The sequence below is a fragment of the Aulostomus chinensis genome, chromosome 2, assembly GCF_037954235.1.
Source record: "Aulostomus chinensis isolate RoL2024-O1b breed Wild chromosome 2, RoL_Achi_v1.0, whole genome shotgun sequence".
Classification (NCBI taxonomy): Eukaryota; Metazoa; Chordata; class Actinopteri; order Syngnathiformes; family Aulostomidae; genus Aulostomus; species Aulostomus chinensis.
In genome coordinates, this window is record NC_141321.1 from 17,582,361 (window position 1) to 17,598,437 (window position 16,077).

Here is a 16,077-nt window from a genome sequence, read left to right on the forward strand (position 1 = left end):
CCGATAATTTCTCACGACGTGACGAGTGACACCGGTGACAGTGCTCCTCCCAGGTATGAGGTACCACGTGTACCAGAACTGGCAGCAAGTATCTCGCACGTCGGCTGTGAAGCGTCTCTTGCCTCTGCAGTATCACAGGAATATTTAAGTATCTATTGGCCTGTAAAGACTCAAAGTATTTCTGAAAACTTCACTTAGGAAGGGTTTTTTTTTTTTGGGGGGGGGGGGGGGGGAGTCAGGATAAAACAATATTACCAGCATAATTTGATTGAAACTTGATTGAACTTTTCACTTTGTTCTCAGAAAATAATACATTGGCATGCAAAGAAGAAAACAAATCTGGTATATTTATTATATTCGGGAAAATACTGGACTCATCAGGGGTTTCAGTTGGAGATTCATTTTCATTTAATTCTCCGAAAAAATTACCTGACTTCTGATGAAATAAAGGCTGTATATTCATGATAATGAGAGGGATTTTTGGCTTCGATGGAAGTCTGAATTTGTAGCTCGTTACTTGGAGGTGAATTTTCAAATAGTTTTGAAATAAACTGTAAATGATAAGAAAAAAAAACCCACCCCAAAACTGCTCTCTTGATGAGACCCCAGCGCCAAACCACCGCTAATAATTACACTTGAAGTGAAACGGAGGTCCTGCTCTTCTTTGCAGGTTTGGGATATTTTTGCTTTTGTGAAGCAGTCGCAAGTCCTCCAGCTTTTCCATCGTGACACAGACAAACACAGAGAGGAATCATACCAGGACTGGTAATATTTCAAAATTTTATTAACGAACATAATCTCTGAGGAACAACAGCAGTTCTCGCGCTCTCTGTACATGCAACTGTAGAAAATAACAATTTAGAATTTTTACTTTTCAGTTTGTCTTTTTTCCCCCCCATCCTCATTTTCAGTTTCTCGCATTTTTATCTTTTTTTTTAAATTTTTTTTTTTATTTTTTTGCAGGAAATCAACAACAGCTAAAGGTGAAAGTACTGGATTTCTGTTACAGCACTGACGATAGCATCAACAACCCCTCATATATCCCACCCCCCCACTCCCTTAGCTGCTCCAACAATATGTACACAAATAAACTACATTGTACAAATAAAAAAATGTTACATTGTTACATCATAATCACCTGCAGCGAGCGCACGCAGCTCGATGCTGTTAGAACCCCACATTCTACGCAATTTTTCAGACTAGTACAAAGAGGAGGGTGCAAAACGTCCTGGGAGGTTTTATTTACACAGCTATTTACAGTATGTCTCTTTCACACATTACAAGGAGGAAAATTTACACAGCGGAGACCAACTTCAACTCAAAACATACCACAGGTGTCAGAAAAAAACAAAAAGATAATAAATAGGTTATTTCTCACCATTTAAAGAGTAGTTCTCCATGCTTTGTATTAGTCATTTTCCATTCTAAAAAAAAAAAAAAAAAAAAAGGAACAAAGAAACAGCTACAGTCTGGGTTTTTCATTAAAAAATAGACAAACCAACAAAAGAAAACTAGAAAAAAAGGCTTGAAATCGTGATTCTACAGAATGAAAAAATAGCTATTATGTATAATTATGTCCAGTAAGAAAACAAACCTAAATAAAATAAACACTATGAGTGAATGTGAGGAGAGTAGAGGTAATCTGTTGCTGACTGAGGTGGTATCAGGCTAGCATCTGTATCACCACGGCCAAGTGCTCTACTGTGCATCTGAGGGCTGGTGTGTGTGTGTGTGTGTGTGTGTGTGTGTGTGTGTGTGTGTGTGTGTGTATACGCTCGGTTGATCCAGAAATCACTCTGATAGTTGAATATTCACACTGGAGAATCAACATGGATGGATGTATTTAGTCTATTGCTCTGTGCAGCGATGGACTGCAGACTGGGGGAGAAATCGCCTGTCAGTTGCTCAGTGTGCGACTGTGTCGACCATCACCATTTCAAGCCTTTGTGGTTCAAATAAACGCATGATTACAAAAGTAAAAACAAAGGCAGGGCTTAAACTTTATAAAAAAAAAAGTGACATATGAAACGGAAACACATCTGATGTCTTGTAAACAATAGTGAGGGTGTGGTCGGTCAGGGCATAGTAACGGTTTACATTCTGCTTGATATCAATGTGATTGACATGCCACTGGTGTTTATGCTTTATACAGGACAAAAAAAACCCCAAGATAAACACAATAACATTCAAAACTACACACACTGACTTAAAAACACGCAAGGATTCTGTGACAAAAGACACCCTCAAACTCTTCCCAAAAACTGTGAGAAACCAACAAAAACGGGACAAACGGGGAGGGGGGAGGGGTTAAAAAATCCTGGCTTTTTGTATCCAAATATGTGTGTTTGTGTGTGTACCAACCAGGATGTGTGTAACTATACATCTAGCCACTTTGTCTGCACAGTGTAATAGCAACAACCATTGCACTTGGCTAGACATACCATACACAGCTATGCTGACTGCCAGTGTGTAAATCACTTCAACCCTTCAGATAATATTGCCGACAGGATACTTGAGCAGCTCTCACAGAGGTGCAGCCTGCATGTTAAATAGGTCACAAAAGCTTTTCAAAACCACTAAAAAATAGAGAATCACTTACTAGTCACCACAAATCACCATTCCGATGAAATTCTTTAACAATAAAAGTCAATCTCTTCGGCACAGGCTATGTATTTCTGAGTGTTTAAAATCCACAAGCTGTAAAGCCCTTGTAGATTAAATATTAATAAAACGTGACCTGGTTTGAGATAAATATTTCTTATCCTTATAGGTTAATATGCTGCATTGGGATTTGACCATTCATGAATGTAATAAAATGCTAATTTATTTAAAACCACTCATTCAATTCCAATTGCAAAGCCTGCATTCAAAGCCAATTAATGTTCTGCCTCACTAGCACCATCTAGTGAGTAAACTTGGAATAGCACCTATAAAATAAAGCCGCTTCCCTGTATAAGTGGCCAAGCTGCAGCACATGTGATGACGTGCTGAAAAGCCTGCGTCCTCTTAGACAGTGACTGATGTTTTGTGATGATTAGGAAGGATTTTAGTCCAATTTCTGAAAACGAAAAGTAAGGAAAATTAATTTGAAACCATTATACATTAACAGGATGGTTTTGCTCATGAATGACATCTCTCCTGCTTTCATCCAACCCATATATATTTATGTGACTTTGCCCAACAATGAGTACATTTTTCCACTGAAAAAGGCATTTTCTTGGTTCGAGATTTTTCAGATATACTTGTGTAGTAAAGCAATGAATAATAATCCTCTGTCTATTCTTTAAATAAATCATCAACATCTATTCTGCTACATCTGTGGGACTATACGGTGGCTGGCCTGTGGGGGGGTGGGGGTGGGGTGGGGGTTTGGGGGTTAAATCCAGAAGTGGTCTCTGTCAGCTGTTTGTGTATTGTGGTGATCCACATCCAGGTGAGTTGCTGTATCCCACCCTGGACTGAATCCAGAGTTTAGTTCAGACAACTGTGTGCTGGAGTCTTTCAAATACTGACAGACACATTTTGGCCCATGGATATGAGGGGGAAAAGTGCTGCCCAAAAGTGAACTGTACATAAAAAGATACTTTTTATTTCTTTTATGTTTTTTTTCTTTACACTTAACTGAGTGATATTACAGTACATAGGTTATTTACAACTGTGCAGTAATGTGTGGCAAAATAAATTATCTAGAAGGCAGCAAGAATACATTGGTTAACGAATATAAAAACTGTACATAATTTACGGAATACAACTTTTTTTCAGTTTTCTTTTGTTTTTTTTTCCATTAAACTAATATTGGCTCTGTAGTGTTTCAAGTCACTTCCTCAGAAACAATGAAATGCCCAAGTAAAGAAATAGACAAAAACAATATTTTCTCCTCCTGCCAAACCACTATTTCTCAATAGTCTCTTTGAATCTCAACATTCGTTATGTTTGTTTCTTCTGGTTGTCCTGTGGTGCTTTTGCAGTCCATGGCGGTCTGACATGTTTGTGTTGGAGCAAGCGGGGTGGCTGAGGAACACTCCGGTCTGTCCTCAGGAATCCACGCTCCTCCTCTTCTGTTTTGCGAAGCTGAGAGGCTGCAGGATCAGTCTCCTCCTCTCAGACATGCACACACGTCAATAACCCTCAGCTCTATTCCAATCTGCTGCAGGCTCTGTTGCACAGTTGTTTACCTTGGCCCGGTGCAGTTTGAACGGAGAGGGTGTCCTCTGGGTATACGGTCTTGTAACCCAAATCCATCTGAGGCTGGTTCTATCTTCTTGGTCTCTCAATTCCAGCCGACTTGCTGTAGATACATGCTGAAGATCCGCATGACGCACCACAGCTCTGTCCACATCCTCTGGGTCAGCACTGGATGCTGTCAAGTTCTCCTGGCCCACCTGGAGCCCAGGGTCAATAGGGGAGGCTTCTCCTCAGTCCTCCCTCAGGGCAGGCACCACACTGCTGGGAGAGCTCCGCTCTGATACCTCCTCCCAGTGGTGGGTCTTTGAAGCAGGGACCAAAAATGAATGCAGAAAATATATCTCTGTCCCTTGTCTCACTGTAACTGAGCACTGGGGAGTTTTGTCCCAATATTGGAGCCACAAAGCAAAAACGGTTCTTGCTTGTCATGCTCCAATCATAAAAGGAGTAAAAACTTGAGGATGAAAGTGCAAGTTGAGTATTTTCTGTTTCCCCAGTAAAAACATGATTCCTTCTTCATGGAAGGGAATGAAGAGCAAGTTTTTCACCTATACTCTTTTGCTATATGATATTTTTTCTTGTCGAAAGTCCTCTCTCAAACTTGCTAGCCCTTTCCAGTCGCTCTGTTCAACAAAGTCTCTTTGAGAAGAAGTGATGCAGACGAAGTTTGCTCTTCATCTGAGAGCACAAGGGGGTCACGCAGGCAGCAGAACGAAGTCGTCGTTGACGTCGACCATTGGCACGTAGAAGGACGGCACTTCGTTGACACAGAGGGATTTGTGGCCTGCTGGATCCAGCTCCTGGACCTTCAACTGCCACTCCATCCTTTGCACTGCATTGAGGGCCGCTGCCTCGTGCTGTTGCCGCATCAACAAACATGTCTGGTGAGAGGAGACGTAAGCATCAGTACACCTGACAGGTTCTCGGGGTAAAGCATCAAAACCTTTGACTGCACATATCAAATGACTGCAGGGTGCACTTTCATACCTTCATGCGGTCATATTTATCATCCACATCCTGGATCCAGGAAATGAACTGACGAGCGTTGAAGCGATCTCTCACAGATTTGTTCTCATCACCCTGAGAAGAGTAAGTTATGACCCAGATTATTGACAGGAACAGGTAATGATGGCTGACATGTTCCATGGCACTGAGTCTGTATTTACATATTTCCCACCTGGCTTTCTGATGGCATATTGTATACTTCAGAGTCCAAAAGCATGGTGCAGGCACTGAATGGCACAGCCTGATTGGCTATTGTCCTGGCAGCTCTGCAGTGGACTCTTAACACTTCCTGCTCACATGAGACGATGAGCTTCTCCTGTGGACCGTGAGCAAAAGAGGAAACAATTAGATACAACGTTAAATAAGCTTACCAACAACTGCATCAACAGAAGTGGGTCTTGATCTTCCAAGCTGCTCTGTATGATTTGTTGAAATGGTCATTATAGAGATGACTCAGATTTGTGTCTGTAGTTCTCTCTGACAAATCTAGCTGTAGAAATACAAGCTGTGATCTGTCAAAGAATCCCTTCAAGCAGTCTGTGTGACAGGCTGTGTGTAAGAGCAGGGAGTGACAACTAGTGGATTCTGGGAAGGAGAATAAGCCTTGTGTAAAAACATGGACATGTCAAAACAGTATATTTCTTACCCGTTCTATGCTGTGCTGCAGCCTGAGCTTCCCTCTCACTGCCTCTTGTTGTCTGAAGAGCTCCTTCAGAGGTTCTGACAGTGATGGGGGTGGGGCAATCTGATGAGGAATTAAAAAAGACCATTTATATCCTCCTTAACCATTCTATTGGTAGTAAACTAGAGAAAAGACAGCAAATCAATGAGCCCCTGGTTACATGAAATTGCTGCCAAAGAAAAGTTATTCAGAATCAGACTTCTTGGTGTTTAGAAGAACTGCCTTAAGTACATCTGTGGCTGCATCTTTAGAAAAAAGGTCAAACCATCTTTACTTACCACAGGGATGTGAAGCTTGCTGAGGGGCTTGCCGTCCAGCAGGTACGAGCCAGTGTAAGTCACATACTCAGCATAACACTGTGGGGCCTGTGGGGTGATGTAGCACAAAATCTTTCTCTTTTCCTCAATCTTCTTCCTGATCTGCAGGTACTCAAAGTAGGGGTTGGAGCGGTCACTGTGGTAAGGCTCAATATCATCCAGCTTGATGGCATTGACTACCACAGCCAGGGTCTGTTGAATCATTTCCCTGGTCTGCTGCATGGCTGTGTTGACCAGTTGGACCTGGACCTGCTGTCCAGCCGAACGTGGAAATTTCCTCTTCCGCGGGTGCTGAGTCTGAGACTCCTCTTCATCCACAGGAGGAGGTCGACCTTTGGTCGTCTTACTGAGAACCACTGATGCTGGAGTGGTCACAGATGAAGATACAGCCACTGCTGGGTTTGAATTTGATGCCGTAGACGATAAACTGAGGACAGATTCTTTGTCTTTCTTCAAAGCTGAGAAGGCAGATGCTGAGGTGGGAGTCGGAGTTCTGGTGGGAATAGGGTTAATGCTCACTGTTGGACAACTTGTTACAGGGGATGCAGATGCTGAAGAGGTTATTATGCTGGAGGTAGGAGGGACAGCAGCAGCAGAGGGATTGTTCTTGGCGCGATTGCGGGTCATCCTTTGAGGGACTTCATCTACCTTTTTAGGGACTTCTGCAGTGGTGGACACAGTGGTCAGTATTACTGTGGGCAGCTTGGATGTAGTCTCCTGAGTGTCTGACAGATCTACTGTGCTAGGGATGGTAACTGCCACTGGAAGCTGAGGAAGAGGACTGCATGAAACGGATTCTGCTACGGGCTCAGACATCTCCTCTGGTCTCACCTCTGACTTGATAGTAGACACTGAGTCCAGTGGTAACTGCAAAGACTCGGACAAGGAGTGGATCTGTAAGTGATGTGGCTGACTGGCATCTGATTTCACAGATGAATATGTCACATCGGGTTCTGACTCATCAGGGGCTCCATAAGGTCCCTTGCTTTCCAACATGCTGCTCTGGTGAGTAAAAGCCAGAGAGCTGTTGACTGGGACACTCTGAGGTTCAGGGTCCAACTCTTGCTGGAAGTTGGCATGAGATGATGGTACAACTAAATCTTGCCCAGGAGATTCCCCAACACCTAGGTCTTCAGCAGGGCACGAAGTCTTCACCAGACTTGGGAGGTTCACCTCGATTATGTCTTGGTCCTCTACTTCTGTGATGGTGTGTCTAATGTGGGATGGTACAGTCTTGTTGTGGTCAGCTAGCTCTGGCTCTCGGGGCTCAGTCTCTTCAGACTTGTCTGGGAGTGGTAGGTCAGGCAAAGAGAACGGCCCCAAGTCATCCAATTCATCTGCATCAGCAGAGAATGGGTCTGCCCAGGGTACTACTGGCTCAGGGCCAACTGCTGGAGTCATGTGACCATCGGGAGTAGTACTGAAGTTGTGTGTGCTCTGTCTGCTTTCTGGTTCTACACATGCTGTCTCTGCCTCCATCTGGTGACCATCCTCTATGTTTGGCTTGTTGCAATCCTGGAAGAAAGACTCCAGCCTTGTGGAGGAGGAAGAGGTATTTAAATAGTTGGGTTCCCCATCAAGAACAGTGTCAGGCCTCTCTGGAGAGGGAATATCAGCCTGCTCATCAAAGTCCTCAGGGTCCTCCTTATGCCATCTATTCCAGGTGGCATAAGGAGGCGTGACAGATGGGTGCCCAGACATGTGTTGCACTTCACTGTCTGAATGAGAATAAGGGCTGGTTATTTTGGAGACAGCCGTTTCTATCTCCCCAAACGTCCTGTGGGGAGACTTGATGTCTACGTCAGGGTTCCAACCCATGCTGTGATCAAAACAGTTTTCCCCATGGTTGGGTGCAGAATGTGCTGGAGACAAGTGGTGGACATCTGGATCTTGATGATCTGGAGACTCTGTAGGCCAACTTTTCCCCATAGGGTCCTCAACCTGAGGAGAGAAAGAACAGGAATCCCCTTTCTGCTCTGTCTCCTCTACAGCACACTGATCTCCATTGGTTCTTTCATCCAAATCGGCATCCTCCTCTTCCTCTTCCTCTTCCTCCTCATCTTCCTCCTCCTCCTCTTCCTGTTCCTCTGTGACAGACGGAAGATCTGAGAGGACCAGGTTAGGCTCACTGTGGTGAGGCTCAGAGATGTCATCAATGTCCAGTGGAGGCAAAGCTGCAGGAGCTGGTGTTGGTGGTGCAGCAATGTCAAAGCAGGGCTCTTGGGGGTCTGGCCTGTGAACAGGTGTAGAAGGTTTAGGCAAGAAGTTGTTGTAGACACTGTCAGGAAGGTGCTCATTACTCTCTGAGCAAGCCAGGGTTGGCGCTGTCACATCTGGTGTTGGATGAGTAGGCTCCCGCCTCGGTGACAGCATTCTAATTGGGGAGAAGTAGGGGGATGACAAGCACTCAAGCCTATCCACAGATGCCGATTTCTCTTCCAGAGTCTGTGAGGAAGCTATTGGCTCAAATTCAGCTGCTGGGTCACTCTGCTGTCGGAGAAACTTGTCAGCTTCAGCTTTGAACTCTTCCTCCAGAGGCCTGCGGACATCAGATGATGCAGATCGGCTCACAAGGGGCAGCTGGAGGTTCTTTGCAGGGGTAGGGCAGGTACCTTCCTGAAAACCCTGTGAGTTAGAGTACCTGCTGGGTGGAAAACAGGAAGGAAAGATATTAGAAAATGGCAGTGTAAAAACTACTTTACATCAACAAACAGTCTGCCAAGGTGAAATAAAATGTTAATACCTTTCAAAGAAGGATGGTGAGCACGCATTCATAGACATAGTCATAGCCGATGAGTTTTGGCAGTCCAGCCCATCTAGCATGATGTCAGGGTAATCTTCTGCACTGCAAGATGGGGTCCGTGGAGTCTGCATCACTTCCTCATAACTGGGGCAGGAGATGACGGATGTTGGTGTGGGGACACCAGTTGGCCTATTCTGATCTGGTCTGGGAGAAGCAGGGAGGTTCTCTTTCATTTGGTGGCCAGATAGCCAGTCCTTGGAATTTTGACTGTCAGTGGGCTGGAACTTCCTGCCAGGGGACATCATTTGGGCTGGGAGGCTCACATCCTTCAGCTTCTTCTCTTTAAGACCAGACTCCAGACTATTGGATTTCTTTGAAGATAGCTCGCTGCGGTTTTTCCGTACTTCTTCAGTGGACTTGGTTTTATCCTTGAGTTTAGGGTCCCCTGACTTGGGTCTCAGCTTGTCCATCTGCTTCATCCTTTCCTTGTGTCTCTTGTGGCGCTCCTCTATTTCTTGGTCTTTAAGACTCAACATCTGACCAAAACTTGTAATTTGATAATCACCATCCACCAATAGTTTTTCACGTGGACGTATATCTTTGCGTCCTGTGTCTTTGGACTGATTGAGCTTTTCATTTTCATCTTTCGCCTTTGATTTATTGTGGTCCAATCTGTTGTCTTTGTCCAATGCATCCCGATTTCTGTCTTTTTTCATGTCAAATTTAGGACTTTCTTCTTTTGATCTTTCTTTCAAAACTGTGACCTGAGGACTTTCTTTCAACCCCGACTTCACATCCTCTTTGGTGTGTTTAAATGACCCAAAGCCATCAATGTGCTTATTTTTCTCCTCCTTCATTTTTTCCTTATGTTTCTCTTTTTTCTTTTTGTCCTTCACCCTGTCACTGATGACACCAGTTGGTTTATCTTTTTTGGACATCTCTTTTTCAAATTCCAAAGTTTTATCAAAGTCGTCCTCACCATCTCCCTTGCCACCATATGGGAATGTGTAAGGATCTGCCTCCAGAGGCATGGGCTCTTTCTCAAAAGGTAAGCTCTCTCTCCGGCTGTAAGAGTCTCTGATCTCCTCTGTCTTGTCACGTTTGTCTCCTTTGTCCTTCTTGACCTTTTCTTTCTCCTTGTCATGGCTTTTCTTGGACGAAGATGAGGAAGAATGTCGATGTCGCTCTTTCTCTCTGAACTTATCCTGGGGTGTAGATATAGATAGGGGGTCTCTCCTGTCCTCAGACACGTCTGCCAGGCTGATGGAGTCGTAGTAACTTGTGAGGACAGGTTCATGACCTCTGTCAGTGAAGCTGTCTGAAGAAATATCACTATTCTTGTCATTAGAGTCATCTTTGTAATCGTTCATTGCTTCCTCCTCCAGTTTCTCAAGGAGGGACTTCTCATTCTCTCCACTACCTTTTGAGGGTTTCCTGTCCTTAGAATGATCTAACTTATCTTTATATTTGCTCTTTGTCTTTTCCTCACTGGTGTCCCGTTTGTCCAGCAGCTTTTGCTTATTTTTCTTCTCTTGGTTTGAGTCCACTGACATTCTGTCTTTCCTTTCCTTGTGTTTTATGTCCACTGAGTCTTTCTTGTCTTTATTGTGTTTCTCTAAAGAGCCCTTCCTCTCTTTTCCTGTGTCAAATGTGGCCTTTTCTTTCTTCTTTTCTTTGTGGTCTTTGTCTTTTGCCTTTTCTACATTGTGTTTAGCCTCTGCAGAAGATTTCCTGGCTTTTTCTGAGGGGAAGTGATCCAGGTCATCTTGATCAGGTGTCGAATCTTTTCTGATGGAGTCACACACAAGTGCACCACCACTGTAACTGTCCTCGTCATCACTTTCATCAGTGAAAATGTCAGCTATTTTATACCATGTTTTTTCTCTGATTTTCTCAGGTTTTCTTTCCTCTTTCTTCACCTCCAAGAAATCCTTCTCCCGATCAGCGTGTTTGTCTTGAGAGGCCTTTTCTTTCTTGTCCTTGGTCTGTTCTGATGACATCTTTCGATCTTTGTCTTTGCCATGAGACTCTTTGTGTTTGTCTTTGGCTCCTTCCTTCTTGTCTTTGGTGCTGCGATCTGTGTCCTTCTCCTTGACAGATTTTTCAGTGGAGTTTTTCTCGCTCTTCTCCTTCTCCTGATCAGTACCCCGGTCTTTTGCTTTCTCCTTGTGCCTTTCTGCTTTTTTCTCTCGCTTTTCCATCCCCTCACCCTTCTTTTCTTTCTCCTTTCCAGAATGGTTTCTTTCTCTTATATCGCATGTTTTACTATCCATGTCTTTGAAGAAGGGGTCACTGCCATACTCTTCTCTTACTGACTCTTGCTTGATTTTAAGGTCTTTTCTTTCCTTTACAAAGTCATATGAGTCTTTGCGGTCTCGACTGCTATCCAGAGAATCCTTGTCTTTTTTGTCTTTTAAAAGGTCCATTGACTCCTTTCGTTTCTTTTCTTTCTCAACTGAGTGACTTGAGTTCAATTTTTGTTTTTCTGACCAGTCTTTTTTCTTATCATTTGTCTTTTCTGAAGTGTCTTTGTCTTTCTTCTTAGATGTAACATCTTTCTCTGCTCTTTTCTCATTATGATCTGATTTCTTGTCCTTGACTTTGTTTTCTTTCCTCCTTGTCTCCTCCTTAACAGTCTCGACAATTAGTTTAACAGAATTATTGGCTTTGTATTCCTTGTAGTCTTTGACAGGAGCATCCCAGCTGTCATCTCCATAGAGGGAGGAGTCCGAGGACATCTCAGAGCCCCATCGGTCATGATGGTCATCTGAGGCACTGAGCTTTGTGTCTTCCAGGTTGAGGAAACGGTTGGGAACATCATAGCTTTCATATTCAGACTCATCTTTCTGAGCTTTGTCCTTTTTACATTTCTCCTTCTCCTCCTTGGAGTTTTTCTCCTTGTCAACCTTAAGATGCTTTTCCTCTTTCTGCTCACTCTTCCTATCTGCTTTTGAGGAGGACTTCTCCTTGGACTTTTTCTTTTTCTCCTCTTTGTGAGCCTTCTGTTTATCCTCCTTGGGTTTCTCCTTAATATTTCTTTCCTTGTCAGATTTTACAGGCTTTTCCCTCTCCTCCTTATTGGTCTTGTCCTTGGTCGAGTCCTTTGTTTTCTTATTTTTCTCCTCTTTCACTGTTCTATGCAGGTCTTTCCCAGATGACCAATCCTTATCCTCAGATTTGCTTTTTGATAGCCTTTCCTCCTTTTTCGAATGTTCTTTTTCATGTTTGGATAGCTTGACTTTGCTCTCAGTTGGGGATTCTGACTCAACAATTAAGGACTTTTGTCTTGAATCGTCAAAATCAAAAGAATAGCTTTTGACAAATTTCTCATTCATATCTTGATTGAGTACGAGACTAGGAGCTTTGTCCTTTTCCTTGTTTTTGTGCTTGTGCTTCACTTTATGCTTTTTTAGCACTTTGCCATCTACATCTGTTTTAGAGGCTGTACTATCTGCATTGGAGTTTTTGTAGAGCTCTGGATTTTTCTTATCTACCGTGTTACTGTGCACATTGTTATTCTTCTTTTTGTTCTCTTGCGCTTTCCTTTTAACTTGCTTTATTGACTCTATGCTGGAATCAGCAGAAGAGTAGTCAGACTCACTGGACAGTCTTGTTCTAACTGAATCTGAGAGAGAACTGACGTCGGACCATGTCGGAGATGACACAGTCTTCCAACCATCTGTCCTCCACTGCTTTGGGTGTTGTTCTGCTAATGACGGTGCTTGTTTCTGAGAGTTCAAGTTTCCATGTGAGGAAGAGGATGCGTTAAAGCCAGGGGATTCTTTCAGGCTCATTGCAGAGGAGTCCTTTATACTATTTGAGCCCTTATCATCTTCACTCTCCATATCTCCACAGTCAGAATCAGAGGTACAGAATTTGTCATTAACTTTGCCAAACCTGACCTCTTTACTAACATTGTTTTTACTCTCCTTCTTCCGTTTCTTCTTTACTTTGTTCTTCTCTTTTTGTTGTTTAGAGCTCAGGCTGGCTGAGTCTCTTGTCTTGGTATTCGTTTGCTGGGCCTGTTGCCGTGGTGTAGGCGCTGGAGTGAAACACAACGTCCTATCATCCTCATCTGAACTGTTACTGTCCGAGATGATCCGCCTGACAGTTTTCTTTGGTGCGAGCGAGTTGGTGTTTTTGGAATAGGTTTTGACCTCCATCTTGGGTATGGAGATGAAGCTGTTGGCCTTGCTGATTGAGTCCTTACGGAAGTCTTTCTTCAAGAGGTGCTTATCATCCACAGGGGGTACGCGTTCCTCCTCATCATCCTCATCAAATTCATATTCATCTTTGATAGGAGTGACAGCAGATTTAGGAGGGTCTACTGTTTTCCCTTTCAACTTCAGGCCTTTCTCAAACTCTGAGTCTGTGTTATTGCCATCAACAGAGCTGGATGGGGCAAATGAGGGGGCATCCTCCTCCTCTGAAGATTCTGTGCAGAGGAAAAAAAGACACAATCAGCAAACAATTGTAATATTTTAGGTGGTACATTGTCGCAAACTACTTGTACAGCAATTCAAAAGTATTTGGGTTTGTTACTCCCACAGGAATTGATAACAAACCTGATGAACTTTCTTCACTTGAGGTGTAAGTGTCTTTCCCCAGCAATAAATTCAGCATAGTTGGAGAGTTGGCAACCTTCAAAGGTGTTTCACCTCTTCTGTTGCTTTGACGTGGGTCTCCCCCATACCGTAAAAGTAGCTTAACCACCTGAAACAAATAAGATACACATATATTTAATTAATACTATGATTAAAATATATATTTGAGAAAACATTGATCAAGGTGTCCTGAGGTTCATAAATATTACAAGTTCACATCATGAATAAAATTGGTGGCAGCACTTATGAGAGTGATCTGACGATGTTTCGGTATAAAGCTGTTTTGACTTTCAATGCTTTTGTTCTTTACCTTGAAATGTCCATTGTTGGATGCATCATGAAGAGGGGTGTCATCATCCAGACCCTTGGTGTTGACCTCTGCTCCGGCTGCCAGCAGCTGCTTGGCCACATCATAGTACCCTCTGTTACACGCCTCATGCAATGCAGTCCAGCCTTGTGAGGAGGAAAAAAGCCAAAGTGTCAAAGATGTGTAGAATGTTACTACATCCAGTAACACACAACGGTCTACACACAAAATCCCTCACCTGCAAAGTCTTTTACATTCACATCAGCTCCCTCACTGATGAGCTCCTTGATGCGGCGTACCTCTCCACGGATTGCTGCTCTGTGCAGCCGAGTCTCTCCTCTCTCATTTCGTTTATTCACTTTGTCTTTGGTTTTAGATGCAGAGTTTGGCGTTCCCTTCTGACCTAGACTGGACTGTGACTGGTGCTTTGGTGTTGTGTCTGAAGGTAGGAGATTAAGAGTTCATAGTGTCATGAAAACAGATTGTTTCATTTATGAAAGATACCTTTTTTTAAACCTCTAGTTTAATCATACTTTATATTTTAAGATTGGTAATGGTAACAGTTAGTTTGGACTGCCAGAAGGGGGCAACCTCACTCAAAGAATTGGAGGCAACATGAAAGACCGCTTCACTTGAGCTCATTTCATCACATTTACAAGATTAAACTGAAGCCTTAATCACATTTACATTATTGGGTTTGCACAGCTATTGTCCCAAATGATATTTGAAACTCACTCACTTAATCTATGTTCATGCTGTCAGGCATGCAACAAAGGAATTAACATATAAATAAGAGTGACTATATACTTGGTCTCACCAACCTAATTCTATCTCAAATCTCAACACTGAGAAACAGCCCAATCCTGCAACAGTGTCATTTTATGCCTCTAATACATATAGGGTCAAATACCTCTGTCAACAGACAATGAATGTTCATTTTGGGAGGAAAAGGAGATAATGAAATTAAATGAATAATCACCAAATGAGAAAAGTAAAAAAGATATCCAACAAATCAAGGATAAACTTCAATTTCTCTACGTTGCACCACTGTTTCAGAGCCCAGACTAAAGCAATACCAACAGGGGGGTTAGTTTAATTTCTGTGACAGTCTCATTCTGCATTTCAGAAAAGTAATTCCACTACTCTCGATGAGCATCTATGTGACTTCAGAGACAACTACAGCCTTCACTGGCAGCATAGTTTCACATTGCAGCAATACTACTACTAATAATAACTGAATTGTCTGGTATATCTAGCTTTCTCATTAATCAATCAAGCAGGAACCTTCATCCTCCAGGAATAAACAAAAAGCAAACCCATTCTGCACTCCGACTGTCTCTTTAAAATCATCTTCATTGCTGTTCCACACACATTCACAGTCAACATAAAAATTTCCCTCCCATCGCTCTTTCCTTGTCCACCACAGAAGACGTGTTCTCCATGATAAGTACGCACCTGGACTGTTGACGGACTCCTCGGCTGTCATTTGCATGAGCAGGGCCACCTGCTGCCGTTCAGAGAGGGGGTACCCGGCCCGGATCCCTGGCATCCCCATTCCAAACGGCAAGCCCGCCTTCCGGGTGTTTGTGGGCTCCTTTTTAATGCGCTTCCGCTCTGGACCTGGTTTCTCTGTCATGAAATTGAGAGCAGAAGCAAAGTTTATTTTAATGTGCTGCAAGGACACACAGGAAAATATACAAACAACATAATAAATAAGGGAAGCTCAAGAAAGGTAATGGGTGTTAATCAATATTATATTACAAACACTTTAACTTACCCCTTTATAATTCTTACATAGAATAACGTTCCACCAATATTTGACAATTAAAGTATTAAACATCGAGGGTAATATATTAATACTGTGACTATTTATTCTCATACTTGAAATATTCAGTTCACGATGAATAATTTGATATACAAATGATAAATTCAGGACAGATGCACTTTATAATTAATTTTTGAACGTGGATATTTTGTCTTACAAAGTAAAATAAAAGTAAAGTGAAGTGAGTACGTAGCAAGTAAAAATAACTGTCACAAAAGCAAAATATAGTCAAGGTACAATGACAGTATGAATTCTGTTTTATAACTACAAGTATTTATTTACGCAAAGAAATCAATCTATGAGGCACAAATTTTGTTATTTCCCAGTTGCCTCTGAGGAAGGGAGGGGCCAGCAGGCAGCATGTTTATGTCTGACTGTTTCCACGCCAATCAGTCCGAACAGGGAAGAG

The 16,077-nt window shown here is 42.8% G+C and overlaps 1 protein-coding gene across 2 annotated transcripts in view; it reads right to left on the bottom strand.

The window, feature by feature from the left end:
* Positions 1–767: 767 nt before the first annotated feature.
* Positions 768–16,077, bottom strand: part of ankrd11 (ankyrin repeat domain 11) — a 119,684-nt gene continuing 104,374 nt past the window's right edge. The window contains exons 5-14 of one of the 2 annotated variants that reach the window (XM_086181762.1): positions 15,299–15,472; positions 14,082–14,282; positions 13,847–13,989; positions 13,498–13,645; positions 8,933–13,367; positions 6,151–8,830; positions 5,837–5,935; positions 5,363–5,506; positions 5,173–5,265; positions 768–5,066 (exon numbers count right to left, since the gene is read on the bottom strand). In XM_086181762.1, the coding sequence (XP_086037888.1) occupies positions 4,881–5,066; positions 5,173–5,265; positions 5,363–5,506; positions 5,837–5,935; positions 6,151–8,830; positions 8,933–13,367; positions 13,498–13,645; positions 13,847–13,989; positions 14,082–14,282; positions 15,299–15,472 (8,303 nt within the window). In that variant the 3' untranslated portion in view covers positions 768–4,880. Of the gene's footprint in view, positions 5,067–5,172; positions 5,266–5,362; positions 5,507–5,836; positions 5,936–6,150; positions 8,834–8,932; positions 13,368–13,497; positions 13,646–13,846; positions 13,990–14,081; positions 14,283–15,298; positions 15,473–16,077 lie in introns of both variants that reach the window. The other variant, XM_086181756.1, reaches the window with a different exon arrangement.